General features: G+C 34.0%; 1 protein-coding gene across 1 annotated transcript in view; it reads left to right on the top strand.

Annotated features, from left to right (window-relative positions):
* Positions 1 to 22,577, top strand: part of LOC136024801 (fibroblast growth factor receptor-like 1) — a 151,158-nt gene that overhangs the window by 25,693 nt on the left and 102,888 nt on the right. The window contains exon 2 of the mRNA XM_065700270.1: positions 10,574 to 10,659. Coding sequence (XP_065556342.1) covers positions 10,574 to 10,659 — 86 coding nt within the window. The remainder of the gene's footprint in view (positions 1 to 10,573; positions 10,660 to 22,577) is intronic.

Genomic DNA, 22,577 nt, shown 5'->3' with positions numbered 1-22,577 from the left:
TTGGTACCCCCACCCCAAAATATTAATTTTATATCCACCCATTGTCTATTATTATATTCCTCCTCTCAATATTCCAACTACGAATGCCTGTTCAGCTGCTTGAAAACTTAACCCTACCCTATTATCTCTATAAGGGTGTCTAGTCAGCAAATAGTTTATTTCTTCAAATTCATCGCCCCATAAACTTAACCAAACCAGCCGTGTTGCGATATCACTTTGGCACCATTATAGAAACCAAAATGTCATTATTTGAGGGCGATAAAAATTTCACCTAGACTCCAGACGTTAAGATCTGTCTAAGTTCGATTAAAGCCTCGATGAGCTTCTCCAATTTCAATGAAACTTTATCCGAAACTTCATTGTTTTGCCTAAAGAAACCCCTTAGCTGAAGGTGTAGGGTGACATCTGATACCCTGACAATAAGAAGGTTCATGTGGAAATGAAAAGGGTATTATGCAGATGGTGTGTGAATTAATCAGTGGTGTGCCTCAAATTAATCGATGGCGTCTCAATTAAGTACTTTCACGGCTGCTAATCTTAGAGTGTTCCTTTAAAGGTACTCTATTGGTTGCAGCAGTAGCTGCAACCTAGTAAAGAGCGAACCACAGCCCATAGTAACCAATAGTTGAAAAATGCACTTTGAAAAAAACTGGCTAACGAGAAGTAATTGCAATATCACATTGATACAGTAACGGTAATTGTTACTGTTTTAGGTTAGGCTTTAAAGCAAAAGTTTATTGAGAAAACAAATTTATGGTGATTACGAAAAAGATCCCGAAATCTCTTGAAAGTGGTGTCCGGGTCGAAATAAAAAGTGCACTATTTGATCAGCATAGTCAAAAACCTTTCGTAGGACAATTACAGTCCTCCACCTTGAACACCAAGGAAATCAGTTTTCTACCAGGGCTAGCGAGTGATCAGAACATCGTAAAAAGATGTTTAATGGCTAATTCAACCTAAATTAAATTTGCTTGTGCCCTTTTTAATTGACCAAATAGATTGTAGGGCAGCTAGCCCCCTCTCCAAAATGCGCCCTCGCCCCAAAGCGATCCTATAAAATTTCGAGGTAGCCATTTTGATAATCATAGTTAAAAGATCCAATAAATATGGTTTCCATGATGAAATGGCCCTCCTTAGTCCCTGGGAAAAGGCTGTACGTGGTATCGCGCGTATCGGTATCAGGCGTATTGGTATTGCGTGAATCGTATCGGGCACATCAGTATCGAGTTTTACTCTAAGGTGGTTTTGTGCCTTCTATCTTGGTTGCAGCAGTAGCTGCAATCTAGTAAATAGGAAACCACAGCCCTTAGTAACCAAAAGTTGAAAAGCATATTTTGAAAAAAGACCGCCTACTAAGAAAAAATTGCCATCTGACAGTGAATCAGAAATGGTGACTGTTGTTTCGGTTAATGTTAAAAGTACAAGTTTATTGTAAAAACAAATTTTAAGCGATCATAAGGGTTTGAGGGCAGTCATCCTCCCCCCCAGGACCTCTTCTCCTAAGGTCGTTTGACCAGAATTACGACATAGCAATTTTATCAGCATAGTTGAAAGGTCCAATAGCCTTACTTTTGGTGATAACCCGACGCTCCACAGTCCCTGGGAAAAGGGCTGTGGTTTTACAAAATCCAATGGATTAAATTAGGTTAATAGACTTCGTAGTTCAGTCTTAGACTCTCAATTAGGACGACAAAGGTTCAAGTCCTTAAAAGACTTTTTTTGTGCCTTCATGGTTTTGTGCCTGCTATGTGATTATGTGGATAACCTGTATTTGTTAAGGCAGACTACGGTAATTCTTAACCAATGGTGTTTTTACTACTGTACAGCAAAGAAATTACGACTAACCGCCAAAATCTTAGTGATTTTGGGCTTTATTTTTTTTCTGACAATTTCTTGATGAAAAAATATTCTTATTTTGGCTTGCAGACATATCATCCTATTCGTCCAAACTTTTTCAACTGCGAAAAAATATCCTGAGCGTTGGCTATTCTAGTTTTAACATCTTCACTGCTCCCACCGTTTTTACTAATAATACTACCAATGTAAGTGAAGTTGTCCACCTGATCAACCTTTTCGTTTCCCAACGTCACCTTCTCATCTTCACTTATTCCTAGCCTTAGTGACTTAGTCTTAGCTGGTGAGACCAAAATGTTACCTGATAAATCAACCCAATGTTTCTGTATGTTATTCAATGAATGGGGTTATTTAAAAAAATATTGAATTTTATGCTTATGTTTTGAGCTAATTTTAATTGTATACTGAAAGTTACCGATGTTACAACTGGTGTAAGACCATGAAAAGCTTTGTATATGGTTTCATTGTTGTCAGGCTACGTACTTACTTTTGACTCCCAAACCAATATTCCTAATTTGTATATTTGGCTTTTGTGTTTTCAGTAAAGCGCTAGTATTCAGTAATCCTAGAAACACAGGGAAACATAATTAGTTGGTTTATTTGCGCTAGTTTTATTGATATAGATTAGATAGGATGTTAAGCAATAATTTTTGTCCGTTTTAAGTTTCAACTTCACTCTTTACTTCCCCTAGAAAAACTTAGTTTTTTTTTAAATTAATTTAATATAAATAGTCATCAGTCTGCAGTCAAAATTATACTTCTACCGCCCACAGTGACGAATTCAGGCGATGGCTGATACCCTCTCTTGCACGAAAACTGTTTAGTCATAGCGATTGTAAGTACGTCAATTCTGCTTTAGACGGGTTGACTATTTTGGGCTGTATTATTCAGGCAAATTTTACTAGGTTCGTAAGTTTTGATGAGGGACATTAAACTTAATGAATTTTGTATATTTGGATAGCATAAAAGCCAATTCTTTTGACGTATTAATTATTATTCTGGTTACTATTGGGGCCGAGTAGTTCATTCCTTCTAGTTAGTTGCCACGAATTGCTCGATTAATTTATGTGTTAATATTAATATTAGATATTAATATTATATATATTATATATTATATATATATATATATATATATATATATATATATATATATATATATATATATGTGTATGTGTGAATATTAATATTAATGTGTGTTTACTTACTTGCGGTAGACTTGATCTACAAATATGATTGCATTTATCTACCTAGAGGCCTACTTGTATAATAAGCTCTAAATGTTCACAATCAAGTCACAATATACAATTAGTTCCTTGGAGGGCTCGTACAATCAGTCCGCATTATGCATAATTAGTTCCTAACTTTCAGATCTAAAATCAAATGGATGAAGCGAAACAACGGGTACCTGAAGTCATCCTATTGACAGTATTTTAATATAAAATCAGTTTGTCTTCGTTCCTCACAAACAAGTCTACGCTACTATTTTCTTCTCTGTGTGCTTCCATTTCAAGAAAACGTAGGGGGATGGCAAAATGTATTTATCATGTTTAGGGGTGGGGAGGGACAATTTTTTTCAGTTTTTCTCAATGCAAATGCTAAAACTAATGTATTTTTCAATGAAAATATATAAAAAAGGTATTTTTCAACATCTTGGGAAGGGCTAACAAAGAAATCTGACGATTTTTTTTAGAAACTGGGTACATATTAGTATATAACAAATAAAATAAAATAAATGTTCGCTGAGCTTTGTCTACCCCATAGGAAGTGACTCTTTTATGGAGGGAGTATATTTGATGAGATTGAGGGTTCATAAGAATATTACAAAAGAGATGAAAACGAGAATCATAGGATGTCTATGTGCTCCTACCCTGTATTCATGTCTGTGTGCAGTCATGAATGGCAATTTCTTGGAAATTGTAGCCTTTGTAATGACAACGAAAAGTAAGAAAAATAACATAGAAACGCAAACATTTTCTAATATATAAGAGTTGTCATAATAAAATTATCGACAAGTTATCAGATTTATCTGTGAAATTTAACCCTTGTGTCTTACCCTTGTTCGACTTATTCCTGCATTCAAGAATAAAACTGCACTTCGACAATGTTTCATTCTTTGGATCGTTTGCCTAACGAATAATAGTCCTTTTTTTCAAGTGACCTGCTTGCAGATGTGTCGACATCAAATGATACTAACTGGTTGTAGGCACTGGCGTCAATTCACATAAATATATTTGGAGGGTTGAAAATCTATCTTTCAGTCATAGAGTTGTTTTGTTGTTTTTGGAATGAAAATGAAAAAAAGCTATTTTTAAACAAAAATGCTGGTTGCCCCTACTTTTTAGAATCTAGAAAGAAGGTTAGAGGGAGCAAAAAGATGGTGGAGGAAATGCCCCCTACCCTCCTCCTCAATTAACTCCATTGGTCTTAAGGTACCTTGGTTCCAAGTTAAGCTGTATGGCTTTTCTCTATACCAATATAATTTCAATGAATTGGGTGTTTTAACGCCACCGTGGTTTTCCGCCACAGTATGTTTTCCGCCACTCAGGAAATCTTGCATCATCAATAGGATTAGTTGGGTCACAATAGACAGGTTAGGTTAGATCAGTCTATGCCTATATCTATGTCTATGTTTTTGTCTATATTTGTGTTATCTATTCTGAACTACCTGATTTAAAAGGTGGCGGAAAACATATGGTGGCGGAAAATGGCGGTGGCATTAAAACACTGCTACCATATCATTTGCAAAAAAGGGTAAATCAGTGGACTTTCAGCAAACTGACACTGTTGCCTGTTCAAAACAGCTTTACGCAGTACAGAAATTACTTAAATCTGAGAACTAAATCTCAAATAAAACTAGATTTAGCCATAGGAACGGTTCCACCACAATCATAAATAATGTCGAAATAACTTGAAATCTTTATCTGTGGGCTACTGACCAGTAAATATTATCAATATTTGAATTTATGTTTGCTTGATTTTGGAGAACATTCCCAATAAATTTTTCGTCTAATGCTGAAGCATAGATGAGGTTTTCTCATGAGTGAATTCGTTAACCATCATCATCATGATCTGTATGAACGACATCAATTTGTGTATACGGAGTCAGAATACCAAAGAAAGCTAACCAAAAATACATGCGGCTCAAGAGTGTATCCAGGATGTGTTTTCAGAAGGGGGGATTCCTTAGGGAGTTTATAAAGAATAACTTTTAAAAATGCATAAAAAATTGTTTATATGCTTTTTGGTTACGTTTGTAAGAATTGGACGCAAGCTCTGGGGAAGGGGGGGGGGTCAAGCCCTGTAACCTGTCCTCTGGATGTCATCTGTTAAACTGATGTAAATAGTATGACTACTATAGAGGCCAATCTGGATCTGCAACAAGTTGTCCTAAGGACAATATATAAAAAACAAATACTTGAGATCAAAACATTTATGATTTTAGTAGTATGCTTAAGACTTTGAAGTACCATTGATCAAAATCAAACCGTGTTTGCTTCCTGGACTCATCTTAAGTTTGTTTACAGGTTGAAAACAGTGATTTTATACTATTTTTCCTTTACTACTACTACTACTAATAACTCACTGCAGCACCAAGCCGCCTGAGGCCAACACAGCTACGCACGCTCCTCCTCCAACCTAATCTATTTAAAGCCTCCCTCTTTACACCCTCCCAGGAAGTTCCCATTTCCTTTAAATCCTTATTTATGACATCCTCCCAACCCAGACAAGGACGACCTGCTTTCCGTGTAGCCCCAGACGGTTGGCCAAAAAGGACAATCTTCGGTAATCTGTCATCCTTCATCCGTAGAACGTGGCCCAGCCATCTCAACCTTTCTTTCATTATAGCCCCAGAAAGCGGGATTGAACCACACTTTTCGTACAACCTACTGTTTGAAATACGGTCAGTCAGCCGGGTACCCAGAACAATCCGTAGGCAATTTCTCTGGAAAACATCTAGTAAATTTTCATCTGCTTTTCGGAGTGTCCATGCTTCAGAGCCATATTTGACCACTGTCATCACTGTAGCTTCCAATATTCTAATCTTGGTTTGTAGGCTTATCTTTCTATTCTTCCAAACTTTTTTTAACTGTGAAAAAACACCCTGAGCTTTAGCTATTCTACTTTTAACATCTTCACTGCTCCCACCATCTTTACTAATAATACTACCAAGGTAACTGAAGCTCCCAACCTGATCAATCTTTTCGTTACCTAAGGTCACCTGTTCATCTTCACTTATTCCTAACCTTAGTGACTTAGTCTTCTTAACATTAATTTTCAAGCCTATTTTAGCACCCTGAACTCGTAAAACCTCTAAAAATTCATTCATTTTGCTCACACTTTCATCTAATATGCTTAAATCATCAGCATAATCTAAGTCCAGGAGCGTTCTTCCTCCCCATTTGATTCCATGGTCTCCAATTGCCTTTCCTGTGCTCCTTAAGACGAAGTCCATCAAAATGATCCATATAAAGGGGGATAGAACACAACCCTGCTTAACTCCTGATTTAATACAAAACCAGCTGCTAACCTCATTTCCTACCTTAACCGCAGCAGTATTATTCTCGTACATAGCGCAAATCACTTTAATGTATTTTTCTGGTATACCATATAACGATAAGACCTTTGTTAACGCTGTTCTATCAACAGAATCGAAAGCTTGCTCATAATCGATAAAACTAAGGACCAAAGGTGTTTGACAACGAAGGGACTTCTCAATTATTAACCTAAGAGTGAAAACATGGTCGACACATCCTCTACCTTTTCTAAAACCGCATTGTTCTTCCCTTAAAACTTTGTCTACAGCATGTCTCAGTCTAAAAAGTATCATATTACTCAGTAATTTGCTACCTACAGAGACCAGACTAATGCCTCGATAATTCCGACATTCACTCTTGTCACCTTTCTTATACAGTGGTTTAATTAAGGTTTTCCTAAAATCATTGGGTACTTCCCCTTTTTCAAAAATCATGTTCATAATCTTCAGTAGCTTATTCCTAACCTCAGAGCCACCATATTTAAGGAACTCATTAATCATACTATCAGCACCTGGGGCCTTATTATTTTTTAATCCTTCTAGTACTGTCGCTAATTCTTCCTCACTAAACAAATCTTCCTTCACATCCAAGGTATCACAAACTTTTTCATTTTCATCTATATCTTTTCCTGCAACTGTATCTCGGTTTAGCACTTTCTCAAAATGTTCCACCCATCTTTCTTTAACTTTTTCCTTATCACTAATTGTGACCCCATTTCTATCTTTAACTGGGACTAGTCCGGATCGGCTACTCCCTTTCAATTTATTAACATGCCAGTATAATATTTTACTATTATGCCGTCTAGCCGCATCTTCCAGATCCTCAGCAATTTTATCCATCGCCTCCATTTCACATCTCCTTAGTTCATATTTTAATGCTTTCTCCACTTTCTTTACATTCCTTTTGTTTTCATACGACCTATCGCTCAGATAATTCTTATACAAACCCCTTCTACTCTCTATTAAACCTAAAGCTTTTTCACTAATATTCCTAGTTGCTGTCTTAGCACTCTTCCCTAGGACACCATCAGCAACTTCACAAATTGTTTTTCTGAAATTATTCCATCCATCTTCCACATTGTCAAATTTTAAACCCTCAAGTTTAGTACTCAACTGTTCCTGGAATTTTTTTCTCAAATTTTCATCCTGAAGTCTACCAACATCATAACTTCCCGGGAGGGAGTTACTCTTCCGAAATTTCAGCTTTAAATTAACCTTAGACACTACTAGATGGTGATCTTTACTTTTAACATCAATAACGGCACTCCTATACACCCTAGTATCTTGTATTGATCCTGCTAGTCTTCTGTTTACAATAACATAATCAATAAGGTTTGCTGTCTTACCATCACGTGAATACCATGTCAACTTATGGGCCATTTTGTGACCAAACACCGTATTGGTTATAACTAGGTTGTTATACCTACAAAATTGCAAAAGCCTATAGCCATTACTGTTTTCTTTTCCTACACCAAAATTACCTAGGCTAGGATACCATCTATCCCTATTTCTACCAACCTGGGCATTAAAATCTCCTAGCAAAAACACCATATTTCTACCTGGTACCCTGTCTATTTGCTCCTGTAACTGTAAGTAAAATTCATCTGAGTCACTAGTATCTCCATCAGTTGGTTCAATGGGGGCATATACTACTATAACTGATACCCTAAACTTTTTAGTCATAAAATGAGCAATTAGTATTCTATTATTAATACCTTCCCAGCCTAAACAAGACTTAGCAGCTTCCTTATTCATCATGAGCCCTACTCCCTGTCTATGTACCCCATCCTTCCTTCCTGAGTAAACAAATTCTATGTCACCTAATTTCATGCTTCCTACCCCTGGGATATGAGTTTCTGAAACTCCTAATAAATCCAGTTTGGTTATTTCAAAACTATAAAGTTTTAATGGCAGTGCCTCATTCTCATCTGTTTCGCCACTTTGAATCTTAAAGTAAAAAAAAAAGAGGACTGATTAGTTAAGTTTGACGATGCTTTGTGTCCTTCAACATTTAGACATTAACAATCTGTTGATTCTCAACGAAAACTAAACCTTCAAAGGAAAGATGCACTTTCTTAAGCTGCTTGGTTTACTGATTCTTTTTATTTCATTGATTTTTCATCCATATTTTTATTCTTAAATATCATTTTTTATTATTATTCTTATTCATTATTTTTACATTCATTACTCATTATTCTTATCTCTCATTTATTTTTATTCTTGTTCTTTTCATCCATATTCTTTATCACTTTCTTAATCTGCTTGGTTTACTGATTCTTTTTATTTTATTGATTTTTCATCCATATTTTTATTCTTAAGTCTCATTTTTTCTATTATTATTCTTATTCATTAATTTTTTCATTCATTATTCATTACTCATTATTCTTATCTCTCATTTATTTTTATTCTTATTCTTTTCATCCTTATTCTTTATCACTTTCTTAATCTGCTTGCTTTACTGTTTCTTTTTATTTTATTGATTTTTCTTCCATATTTTTATTATTAAGTCTCATTTTTTATTATTATATTTATTCATTATTTTTTATTCATTATTCATTACTCATTATTCTTATCTCTCATTTATTTTTATTCTTATTCTTTTCATCCTTATTCTTTATCACTTTCTTAATCTGCTTGTTTTACTGATTCTTTTTAATTTATTGATTTTTTATCCATACTTTTATTCTTAAGTCACATTTTATTATTATTATTCTTATTCATTAATTTTTTCATTCATTATTCATTACTCATTATTCTTATCTCTCATTTATTTTTATTCATATTCTTTTCATCCTTATTCTTTATCACTTTCTTAATCTGCTTGCTTTACTGATTCTTTTTATTTTATTGATTTTTCATCCATATTTTTATTCTTAAGTCTCATTTTTTATTATTGTATTTATTCATTATTTTTTCATTCATTATTCATTACTCATTATTCTTATCTCTCATTTATTTTTATTCTTATTCTTTTCATCCTTATTCTTTATCACTTTCTTAATCTGCTTATTTAATGATTCTTTTTATTTAATTGATTTTTCATCCATACTTTTATTCTTAAGTCTCATTTTTTTATTATTATTCTTATTCATTAATTTTTTCATTTATTATTTATTACTCATTATTCTTATCTCTCATTTATTTTTATTCTTATTCTATTCATCCTTATTCTTCATCACTTTCTTAATCTTCTTGCTTTACTGATTCTTTTTATTTTATTGACTTTTCATCAATATTTTTATTTCAATTTGGCAGTCACTACTATCCAAAAACTTCAGAACTGCATGGTGGTCTTTCTCGTAAGAAATTGAACTCATGATTTGTCTTAATTTAAAAGATATATGCGATTATGCCAGTTTTTCTTTATCGACTTTAAACAGCTATATTTCATTGTCACAGTACTTGGTACTCTAAATTTATAACTGACTTCCGATTGTAATTGTAACTAGTTGAATTAATGATGATAAAATTATTTGTAATTCCTGATTTATAATTATTTTCTTGTTACTCCCTTCAAAGCTTTCAAGAACTACTTTAGCCGGTTAATTCAGCCGCGCGCCATGAAAATCTGGAAAGTATGCATGATTTTTTTTTCCTTTTTTTGTATATAACCCATGAGTTATATACGAATATACTTCAAATTTAAGAGATACTCGTTAAAATTATGTTATTTATTTTGGTAGGAGGGCGGACCCAAAGGCTTTTGGCCCTATATTGATGTTATAATTTTGTGTAACACTTTGCTCACTTCTTTTATGAGGCAGTTTTGATGGGCTGATTTTCTGATTTATTTCGAACAAATTTTTGTTTTCAACTTTTTTTTGTTTAGAAATATTGCTGATTTCTTGCCGACAAAATTTTATTCTGCCACTGGTAATAAATTTGATACAACATCTGACATTTAGAATGGACATTTTTTTCGTTTGAGCTATAACAGGATAGTTTTGGCAAGTAAAACCTCCGTGATGAAGACTTTTCTGACCTTTAAGAATAAGGTTCAAGACCTTTTCTTGGGGCGAAAACAATTAAAATGAGAAAAAAGTCTTTGAACCGATCTCGTAGGGGTGGATCCCCCTCCATTTAATTGCCCCTTGTGTAGTTTATGTACACGAGCAGTTTGGAAAAAATCCATGCACTATATATTTAAGTTCTGGCAACATTCTCTAGCTGATAACAATTTTCTAGGATGACTGTGGATGGACAGAGCAGTATCCACGTGGTTCTTCGTCTTCTTCTCTTATTTGGACTTGCTCATTGTGATGGTATTAAAGGTAATTACCTCTATAATATACTGTAGGCTACGCTTAGGTTAGAAATATCAAAGGACAAAAAACGTGTCTTGAAAGGAGAACTACATATCCGCCCAAGCTAAAAAGATTGTACTTTGACAACGATGCGAAATTACTGCTTTGCTTGTTATTTTTGAATTTTTAAATTTAGGATTTATGCTGTAATGTCAAATTTTAAATAGCATTTTGAATGATTAACATTAAATCGTTGCGACTATTCCCCAAATAACCTTTTATTATGATTGTCGGTCGAAAATTGTGCAACGTGCCTGTATGTGCGAAGTAGAAGGGGTCGCCCTGTCATGGGATTAAATAAAAAAACTAGTTTTTTTAACTGAAAGTAAGGAGCGACATTAAAACTTAAACGCCCCGCTCTTTACACTAAAGTTTTACTCTTTCTCTCAATTCTACTTTATTAAACAGTAAAAAACTTTAGCGTAAAGAGCGGGGCGTTGAGAAGGGAACAGCCCATTTCATGCACAGAGTAATTTCTGTTTGTTTTAAGTTTTCATGTCGTTGGTTGTTTCAGTTAAAAGTTATTTAAGTTGTTTAAAGTTAAAAGTTGTTTCAGTTAAACAACTAGTTTGACTCTTTCTCTCAATTCTACTTTATTAAACAGTAAAAAATTTTGGCGTAAAGAGCGGGGTGTTGAGAAGGGAACAGCCCATTTCATACACGGAGTAATTTCTGTTCGTTTTTAGTTTTAATGTCGCTCCTCACTTTCAGTTAAAAAAACGTGTTTTTTTATATTTAATTTCCGGATGTTTTTGAATCAATGCATGTTTGATTTAGGCTCTCCGCACATAAATTATTAAAATGAAATTTGTATATTAATTCTTTTTTTTTGCTAAATGGCTTTTTCTTAGTTTTGATCAGACGATTTTGAGAGAAAAGGGGTGGGGAAGAAGGCCTAGTTGCCCTCCAATTTTTGGGTTACTTAAAAAGGCAACTAGAACTTTTAATTTTTAACGAACATTTTTATTAGTAAAAAATATACGTAACTTAGGAATTAACCTACGAAAAGAACTTCTATATTCGTATATTTTTATTATGAATGAATGAATGAATGAATGAACTTTATTACCCGTAAAGTATAAAAAAACACAAAGTACGGAGTAATATAAATAAATATAAATAAATAAACAAAAACAAATACGATAAACAGTGAAGAAAAACAAAATTCAAACTAACAAAAGACAATATGGACTAATCAACCAGTATCAATATGGAAAAAAGGCTGCAGAGAGTCATAAACGTGAATAAAGTTGACAGTCTTTTTAGAAAATTATGTATATGAGGGGGTTTGTCCCCTCGTTAATACCTCGCTCTTTATAATAAAGCTTAAATTTTGTCCCAATTCTTTAAGAATGGCCCTTGAATCAGAAAGGTTGTAGAATAAATAGTTGAAATTACTAAAAATTCTTTAGCGTAAAGAGCGAGTTATTTAGGGGGAGAAGAACCCCTCATATGTGTAATAATCTTGGTTCGTTTTAAATTTTAATGCTGCTCCTTACTTTTAGTTGAAAAAACTTTTTCATATTTTTCTTTCATTGTTTTTTTTATGTAATAAAGCTAGAAAATTCTGCTCCCCCTTCATTGAATTTCTCTTCACCCCACGACATATTCCTCCAAGGAAAGATCCTCCCAAATATCCCCATCCCCTCAACCCCCCTAACCCAAATCCCCCCGAAAACGTCTTTACACTTCCCAATAACCATTACCGTATGTAAACACTGGTCAAAGTTTGTAACTTGCAGCTCCTCCCCGGGGACTGTGGGGGAGTAAGTCTTCCCCAAAGACATAGTTATTATGGTTTTCGACTATGCTGAACAAAATGGTTATCTCCAAATTTTTATCTGTTGACTTTGGGAAAAAATGAGCGTGGGAGGGGGCCTAGGTGCCCTCCAGTTTTTTGGTCTCTTAAAAAGGGCGATAGAACTTTTCATTTCCGTTAGAATGAGCCCTCTTGCGACATTCTAGGATCACTTGGTCGATACGATTACCCCTGAAAAAAAAAAAAAAAGAAACGCACCCGTTATTTGTCTTGTCGCAAAAAATACGAAGTTCCACATTTCTGTAGATAGGAGCTTGAAACATTCTATGACTTTTAGGGGGTTTTCTCCCTATTTTCAAAATAAGCCAAATTTTCTCAGGCTCTTAACTTTTGATGAGTAAGACTAAATTTAATGAAACTATTATATCTAAAGTCAGCATATATATCTAAATCAGCTATATTTAAAGTCAGCATAAAAATCCAATTCTTTTGATGTATCTTTTAGCATCAAAATTTGTTTTTTTTAGAGTTTCGTTTACTATTGAGCCTGGTTGCTGCTTATTACAGTTCGTTACCACGAACTGTGTGACAACGATCCATATCCCAGATTGGAAATCCTTATATGACTCAGATTCCAATATTAGCTTCAGGTTTATAATCACCAACTTAAAAAATAATTATAAATCAATCTTAGTGGAAAAAAAGCATAGTTTGTGAAATATATGTTTTGATTTAGGACAGTTATAGTGTGGTCTCATTGAGTTTATCAACAAAGAATTCCTCATAAAGAGCGATACCGCAAATAAAATGTGAATGACATATAAACAACAACGGGTAATACAACAAAAAATTATTAAAAAAACTAAAATTTAGGCGAACCTAAAACAATGTTCCGGCTCTGTATCTATGAGCCGACTTCAGCAAAGCCTCATTCTAAAATTAACCGCAGATACGTAATATACTACTACTGCTAACAACTCTCCACAGCAACAAGCCACCTGAGGCCAATACAGCTAACCATACTCCTTCTCCATCCCTATTCATTCAATATATTCTTTACACCCTCCCAGGAAGTTCCCATTTCCTTTAAATCTTTCTTTATGACATCCTCCCACCCAGCCGTGGATGACCTGCTTTTCGTTTAGCCCTAGACGGATGGCCAAAACGGACGACCTTCGGCAATCTGTCATCCTTCATACGCAGAACGTGTCGTAGCCATCTCAATTTTTCTCTCATTATAGCCTTAGAAAGCAGGATTGAACCACACTTTTCGTACAGTATGTTGCCTACTGTTTGAAATACGGTCAAACAGCCGGGTACCCAGAACAATCCGTAGGCAATTTCACTGGGAAATGTCTAGCAAATCTTCATCTGCTTTTCGATGCACTCATGCTTCAGAGCCATGTTTGACCACTGTCATCGCTGAAGCTTCCAAAATTCTAAGCTTGTTTTGCAGACATATCTTTCTATTCTTCCAAACTTTTTTTTAACTGTGAAAAACATAGCATAAGCCTTGGTTATTCTACTTTTAACATCTTCACTGCTCCCATCGTCTTTACTAACAATACTACTAAGATAAGTGAAACTGCCCACCTGATAAATCTTTTCGTTACCCAACATCACCTTTTCATTTTGACTTTTTTCTAGCCATAGTGACTTAGTCTTCTTAGCATTAATTTTTAAACCTATTCTGGCACACTGAACTCGCAAAACCTTTAAAAGTTGACAGCTATTAAATATGGTTTTGTTAAAAGAAAATAAGGTGGAGAGGAACGAACTGCGTTACTGTGCTCTGGGCCCCTCAATCCAACCCCTGGGGTTACCACATAACATTTAGGTTCATAATTGATGGTTCCAAGCATAACATTCATCTTGAAATTTTATCTGTGGGGCCTTGGGGGTTTTGAGGATTGTTTAAAAGTGAATATTCAGTCAGCTTAGGCACTCCAATTTCTTTAATCTATTCTAACTGACGACACCAAAAGGAGAAGAAGAAGAAAAAGGATGGGATATAGCTATATCTTTTAAGCTTCTTGTTTATGTAGGGATTCCGCCCATGTAAAGTATATGGGCTTTTCGCTCTACCCTAACAACGGACGACCTACTTTCCATCTAGACCTTGAAGGTGGGCCGAAAAGGAGAACCTTCAGCAATCTGTCATCTTTCATCCTTCATTCGAATCTTTCTCTCATTATAGCCCGAGAAAGTGGGATTGTACCAAACTTATTGTACAGTCAAGTGTTAGAAATATGGTCAGTCAGTCGGGTACCTAAAACAATCCGTAAGCAATTCCTCCAGAAAACTTATAGCCTTTAGAAAACATCTAAAGGTCAAAATGCTTGTATCAGTGGATTTATTAGTCTCTTCTATCTAAAAAAAAATGTTTTTTTTTTCAACAATTTTCAACCGATTTTTAACGTATTTCTTTAATGCACCAAAACCAAATTTAAAAAATTTTATTTGATAGGTGGATAGAGCCTAATATGAAATAAATGTTTAATTTTTCAGTGATAAATTAAAACCGTTGGCGAACCAAAAAATAAAACACAGAAACTTGTATAAGGTTTAACTTTTACTTGAGTGATCGAATGCATCTCATTATTTGGTCTTTGAAGAGTTTGAGTTCAAATAGGAAATTTAGCCAAAATCAAGGAAAAAATATAGTAAGTGACCACACAAAAAGCTATTTTTCAAATTGAAATTATGTGTATGTCAAACTTACTTTTTATCTTTACCAAGAAGAGCAGATAGGAATAGAACGAAACGCGTTAATATTTGTTAATATTCTCTTCTTCCATGAGAACACTGTCTGCAATTACACTAAATCTTCTCTCTTCTATTTTCAAGGCAAATGTTTTGCTTTTCGTTTGCATTTGATAGGTTAAGTTAGTGTCTACCTTTTATGTGTCAAGTTATATGTGTCATAAACACATTCCAAGACCACACTGGCTACAAATAATATATGACAAATAAAAAAAACTAATAATAATAAAAAATAAGTAATAACCGAGAAAAACCTGGGTAAAATCAGCCAGTGGATAGAAAGACAAAAGCAGATATTTCGGCGGACCTGTGCGGATTTCCGCCAAGTCGTCTTCGGTGCTAAAAAAGAAGAAGAAAAACCGAACTTTTAAATTAAACCCAAACAGAGTAGGAGAAACACTGAATAAAAAAAACAAGCCACATTCTATGAAAGATTATTCATCAACTACATTGGGCAAGAGTTCTCTGCCTTGCAATTGACTTAACTTGCCTACTGACCCGGTTTTTATTAATAGTGCAGTCATATGATTTTAATTAAGCTGAGGAAGAATTATTATTTGAATCTTTCAATAGTAAGTGGGTTTTATAGGAATTTTAATAGTAATTTGGGCTTTATAGGAATACCTCCAGTATCTCTTCTTCAAGCAAGGTCTCTATTTATGTTTTTTTTTTTATTTCAATTGCCTCCTAAAAGATTGTAAATGTCAAATGGCTTACCACGATCTTATAGGGAGGCAATTAAAAAACTGCAAAAAAATGCTTCGTTCTGTTTGTCAAACGCTATAAATGCTATGCATTGATACGTGTTACATACGTGATTTACGTCAACATACAAGTTTCAGATGTTATATGCTGACTTGCATACTTTTATATACAAAGCTAGTGTTTTCAGTTAACTTCAATGAAGTTGAACTGCTGTTGGTTAAACTTCGAATAAACTTCTCAAGACATATCTAATCGCACGCCTGTTAAAAATGATATTCATTGTGTAATTATATTGCTAATGACCCCCAGCAAAGAAAAACACATTAGTAATTTGAACCGTTAGAAGCGAAAATAAGGAAATTGGAGCAAAAGTTAAAACAGATTTATTCTTTCAACTTCATTTTGTCGTTTCCAGACCATTAAGAACATCCTCTAAAATTAAAAATGCCCATAAATTATCACCTCCCTTCAGACTCTATATCATTTTAATTGATTTATCCCATCCGAAACGACTTTTTCAGCTGGAAAAAAATGGACGTCAAAATAGCAGTGGCGCTCTTTACGGAAAGATTAAAAATGAAAAATGTGTGGCGTTTCCAGAAAGTAGCACTTTGATGAAAGAAGTGGATTCTTTTTTTTAAGACACAGTTGCCAGAGCTGAGGTATGGGAATGGCACCACCAAGAGATTTCGTCAAAGACAAAAAGACAGATTGCTGTCCTTTAGTTCGCTCTTAAATTTTAGGTTCTTTAATTGTATTGCTTTAAATTTGTGACGTTAATAGTTGCATTTTTTTTTTTAGCCAGTTGCATATTTCTTAAGCGAAGCCAAATACCCCCACCTTTTTATCTGTTGTTTAATTTTGAGTTAGTGAAAAGAACGCAAAAGTTTCTGAATCACAACACTTTTTATAATTGAAGTCTCGTTTCTCGTTGGCTTTGTGTTGAAATAAAACTCGCATCATCGGTAAATTAAAGAGCCGTTAAAGTGATGCAGTCAAACAGTTCGTGGTAACGAACTGTAGTAAGGAGCGACCCGGCTCAATAGCAACCAAAACTCTAAAAAACAGAATTTTAATATTAATCATCAACAGAATCGCATCTTACTGCTGATTTTAAATATATAAGTTTCATCAAGTTTAGTCTTACCCATCAAAAGTTATGAGCCTGAGAAAATTTGCCTTGTTTTAGAACTTAGGGTGAAAGGCCCTTGAAAGTCATAGAATCTTACTAAAACTTAAAACCATAAACATTAAAACTTAACCACTAAAACTTAAAACGAAAAAAAATAATACTCCGTATATGAAAGGGGCTATTCCCTCCTCAGCTCCCTGCTCCTTACGCTGAAGTTTTTTACTGTTTTAGAAAGCAGAGTAGAGAGATAGAGTCAAACTTTAGCTTAAAGAGCAGGGTGCTGAGGAGGGAATAGCCCCTTTTATGTAAGGAATAATTTCTGTTCGTTTTAAGTTTTAATGTCGCTCCTTACTTTCAGTTTAAAAACTTGTTTTGTATTTAATACCTTAAAAGATCACCTTAAAAGATCATTATAATATTTTTTAGTTTGTGTGGCCAAACTATTTACAATTGATTGGATGGTCTTCTCATCATTTGTAGAACTTGGATAAGAGACCCGAATAAAAAAATCTACATCTAATTTCCCAAAAATGTTAGAAAAACCTATTAACTTCCCACGATTTGTGCCGGAGATAGAAGTATTTAGTTTTAATGAAACTTACATCATCAGAAAGCGTAAATTTTGTTTTTCGATTAAATGGATCAGAATTTTCTTTTTTAAACTTAAGGAAAGGGTAGTCCCTAAAATATTCTAGCATGCCTCTTCGGAAAACACTAAAAATCAATTCAGAAGAATTATCTTTGGAGCAATTGGGCCGCTAAAGGAGTTCCCTGTTGTGTAACCCGTTTTGGTTAACAGGCTCGCCGACAAGAGACGTAAAATTCCACTGCCTCTTCAGTCAAATCTCACAGTCGCACCGCAAATTCTCGACAGCTCTCAGTGGTAAGCTAGTCTCCTGAAATATTTTAAATGCAACCTTTGTCTTTGGGACGGCTAGCCGACACTGTAGTTTTTCAAAATGATTCTGAGGTATCGCTCCACTTAGATATTTTACTTCTGATAATGATTCAATTTATAATTGTTGGAAGCACCTCTACATTCTTTTTCTTAGTTTGTCTATGCCTTGCAGGCTCACCATTGGACCCCATATGATTTTTCCCTGCTCACTTCAGTTAATCAGATGGTTTAGGAGTTTTGTATCCATTGTAAGTTTCGAACTAATACCTAAGTGTCCCATCTAATTTTAATTTATTACTGCTCGCTTTTGAGCTTTTTTCATAAACTGCATTTTGACAAACATACTGTAACTGTCCCGATCCGCATATCTTCGTGGAGGGGGGATTACCAACTAGCCACTGTTTGCTTGAATGAAGATATTAAACAAAGATGTACAATTAAGGTGCTGAGAGAGTGGAAAGAGTTCTTCTCTTTCCGTAGAAATGTTCTCACTGTTAAATACAATATTATATTTACCTGGACAGAGTTAAAGGGCTAATGATCATTCCCCCAGAAAAGTATTCGTTTTTGGAGTTTCCACTCAATAAGTGTAAAAATAAAAAAACAAATATTAAAGAAAACTACTACTGTTTTTGAGCAAGTCACACGATATGAAGTTCAATGAAGAATTGTGGTCCACACTTTTAAGCAATTCTAATTTTTGCCCTACGTTTATATATGTTTAAGGTTACTATGTTTTTTTTACATTTAATGTTATATATGTTTAAGACAGTATAAATGTATGAGTCTTCAGTTTTTCTAACTGAAGACTCTTAAGGTCTACAGTTTTCTTTTGTCTTAAAGCAAAAAGGGACAAACAATCTATATATCTATATATATAAAAATAAGTTGTCTGTGGATGGATGGATGGATGTGTCAGGTGACGTCACCTGAAAAAACTGGATCAGGTGACGTCAAAACTGAAAAAACTAAAAAAAGGCAAAAACTACAAAAAAAACTAAAAACTAATAAAAAAAATAAAAAAGCTAAAAAACTAAAAAAACTATAAAGGTAAAAACCAATAAAAAACTAAAAAAAAAACTGAAAAAACTAAAAAAAGGAAAAAATTAAAAAAAAAACTAAAAACTAATAAAAAAAGTAAAAAAGCTAAAAAACTAAAAAAACTAAAAAAACTAAAAAAAGGTAAAAAACTAAAAAAAATAAAAAATAAAAAAAACTAAAAAAAAGGAAAAAACTGAAAAATAAGCTAAAATAAAGGTAAAAACCAATAAAAAACTAAAAAAAAAGGAAAAAACTAATAAATGACGACACTCAAAGAGAAAGCGACCAGGACAAAAGGAATGTTCGATTAGCAATCAACAAAGCACCGGGACACAGGGAGTATAAATGACGACCAGGACATAAGTAAAAAAAAAAAAAACTATCTATATATATAAAAATAAGTTGTCTGTGGATCTGTGGATCGTGGATCAGGTGACGTCACCTGAAAAAACTGGATCAGGTGACGTCAAAACTGAAAAAACTAAAAAAAGGCAAAAACTACAAAAAAAACTAAAAACTAATAAAAAAGCTAAAAAACTAAAAAAACTAAAAAAAAGGCAAAAACTACAAAAAAACTAAAAACTAATAAAAAAAATAAAAAAGCTAAAAAACTAAAAAAACTAAAAAAAGGTAAAAAACTAAAAAAACTAAAAACTAAAAAAAAACTAAAAAAGGTAAAAACTAAAAGAACTAAAAAAGAAAAAAATAAATGACGACACTCAAAGAGAAAGCGACCAGGACAAAAGGAATGTTCGATTAGCAATCAACAAAGCACCGGGACACAGGGAGTATAAATGACGACCAAGACACAAGTAAAAAAAAAAATTAACAAAACTAAAAAGAAGGTAAAAAGGTGTCCCGGGAATATAAATAACGACCGGGACACAGGGACACAACTACAACGAGGACACCGGGGGAAACAGGGGGATATAAATGACGACCGGGACAAAAAAACTAAAAAGAAATAAAAACTAAAAACTAATAAAAAAAACTAAAAAATCTAAAAATCTAAATAAGCTAAAAAAGAAAAAAAAAGGAAAAAAATAAAGGAGAAAAACAAAACTAAAAAACGAATGTATATACAGACCGGGACACCGGGATACAAATGATGACCGGGACCCGGGACACAGGGAATATAAATGACGACCGGGACACAGGGACACAACTACAACGGGGACACCGGGGGAAACAGGGGGATAACCTGACAATCTATTTATATGCAAAGACAATGGGACAGCAAAGAATGTTGTATATTCGCAAGTTTTACGTAGTTAAAACCATATATATATATATATCTATATTCACAGGTGGGACATAGGGACACAACTACAATGGCGCGTAACTATTATGGCGCGTAACGACTTACGCGCGCGGGGGGGCTTGGGGGGGGCGCGAAGCGCCCCCACCAACTAGGTGTTGGGGTGGCGCGAAGCGCCACCCCAACAGCTAGTATAAAAATAAAAACTAATAAAAAAAGTAAAAAAGCTAAAAAACTAAAAAAACTAAAAAAACTAAAAAAAGGTAAAAAACTAAAAAAAATAAAAAATAAAAAAAACTAAAAAAAAGGAAAAAACTGAAAAATAAGCTAAAATAAAGGTAAAAACCAATAAAAAACTAAAAAAAAAAGGAAAAAACTAATAAATGACGACACTCAAAGAGAAAGCGACCAGGACAAAAGGAATGTTCGATTAGCAATCAACAAAGCACCGGGACACAGGGAGTATAAATGACGACCAGGACATAAGTAAAAAAAAAAAAACTATCTATATATATAAAAATAAGTTGTCTGTGGATCTGTGGATCGTGGATCAGGTGACGTCACCTGAAAAAACTGGATCAGGTGACGTCAAAACTGAAAAAACTAAAAAAAGGCAAAAACTACAAAAAAAACTAAAAACTAATAAAAAAAATAAAAAAGCTAAAAAACTAAAAAAACTAAAAAAAGGCAAAAACTACAAAAAAAACTAAAAACTAATAAAAAAGCTAAAAAACTAAAAAAACTAAAAAAAAGGCAAAAACTACAAAAAAACTAAAAACTAATAAAAAAAATAAAAAAGCTAAAAAACTAAAAAAACTAAAAAAACTAAAAAAAGGTAAAAAACTAAAAAAACTAAAAACTAAAAAAAAACTAAAAAAGGTAAAAACTAAAAGAACTAAAAAAGAAAAAAATAAATGACGACACTCAAAGAGAAAGCGACCAGGACAAAAGGAATGTTCGATTAGCAATCAACAAAGCACCGGGACACAGGGAGTATAAATGACGACCAGGACACAAGTAAAAAAAAAAATTAACAAAACTAAAAAGAAGGTAAAAACTACAAAAAAACTAAAAAGAAAAAAAAACTAAAAACTAATAAAAAAACTAAAAAATCTAAAAATCTAAATAAACTAAAAAAGAAAAAAAAAGGAAAAAAATAAAGGAGAAAAACAAAACTAAAAAACGAATGTATATACAGACCGGTACACCGGGATACAAATGACGACCGGGACACAGGGAATATAAATAACGACCGGGACACAGGGACACAACTACAACGGGGACACCGGGGGAAACAGGGGGATATAAATGACGACCGGGACAAAAAAACTAAAAAGAAATACAAACTAAAAACTAATAAAAAAAACTAAAAAATCTAAAAATCTAAATAAGCTAAAAAAGAAAAAAAAAGGAAAAAAATAAAGGAGAAAAACAAAACTAAAAAACGAATGTATATACAGACCGGGACACCGGGATACAAATGATGACCGGGACCCGGGACACAGGGAATATAAATGACGACCGGGACACAGGGACACAACTACAACGGGGACACCGGGGGAAACAGGGGGATGTAAATGACGACCGGGACACCGGGACAGGGAATGGTCGATTAGCAATCACCATCAACAAAGCTCAAGGGCAATCATTAGAATCATGAGGTATAGATATGGCGCGTAACGACTTACGCGCGCGGGGGGGCTTGGGGGGGGCGCGAAGCGCCCCCACCAACTAGGTGTTGGGGTGGCGCGAAGCGCCACCCCAACAGCTAGTATATATATAAAAATAAGTTGTCTGTGTGTGTGTCGAGTGACGTCATGTTTGTGTGTCGACTGACGTCATGTTTGTCGACTGACGTCATTATAAGGATTGAGCTGTATGCGTCATGAAGTTGTTTGTCGATTGCCGGGATAAAAATGACGACCGGGACACTCACAGAGAAATTACAAACTGGGATACCGGGACACAAATGACGACCGGGACACAGGGAATATAAATGACGACCGGGACACAGGGACACATAATTAGAATAATGAGGTATTGATCTGAATACGGATTGTTTTTCCCATGGACAATTATATGTTGCATGTTCAAGAGTCAGTAAACCTGACAATCTATTTATACGCACAGACAATGGGACAGCGAAGAATGTTTGTATATTCGCATGTTTTACGTAGTTAAAAACATATATATATACATATGTATATATATATATATATATATATATATATATATATATATATATATATATATATATATATATATATCTATATATATAAAAATAAGTTGTCTGTGGATGGATGGATGGATGGATGTGTGGATGGATGTG

This window comes from Artemia franciscana, chromosome 3, assembly GCF_032884065.1.
Source record: "Artemia franciscana chromosome 3, ASM3288406v1, whole genome shotgun sequence".
Taxonomy (NCBI): Eukaryota; Metazoa; Arthropoda; class Branchiopoda; order Anostraca; family Artemiidae; genus Artemia; species Artemia franciscana.
Note: the sequence above shows the minus strand (reverse complement) of the source record. Positions and strands in the feature narration are given on the sequence as shown.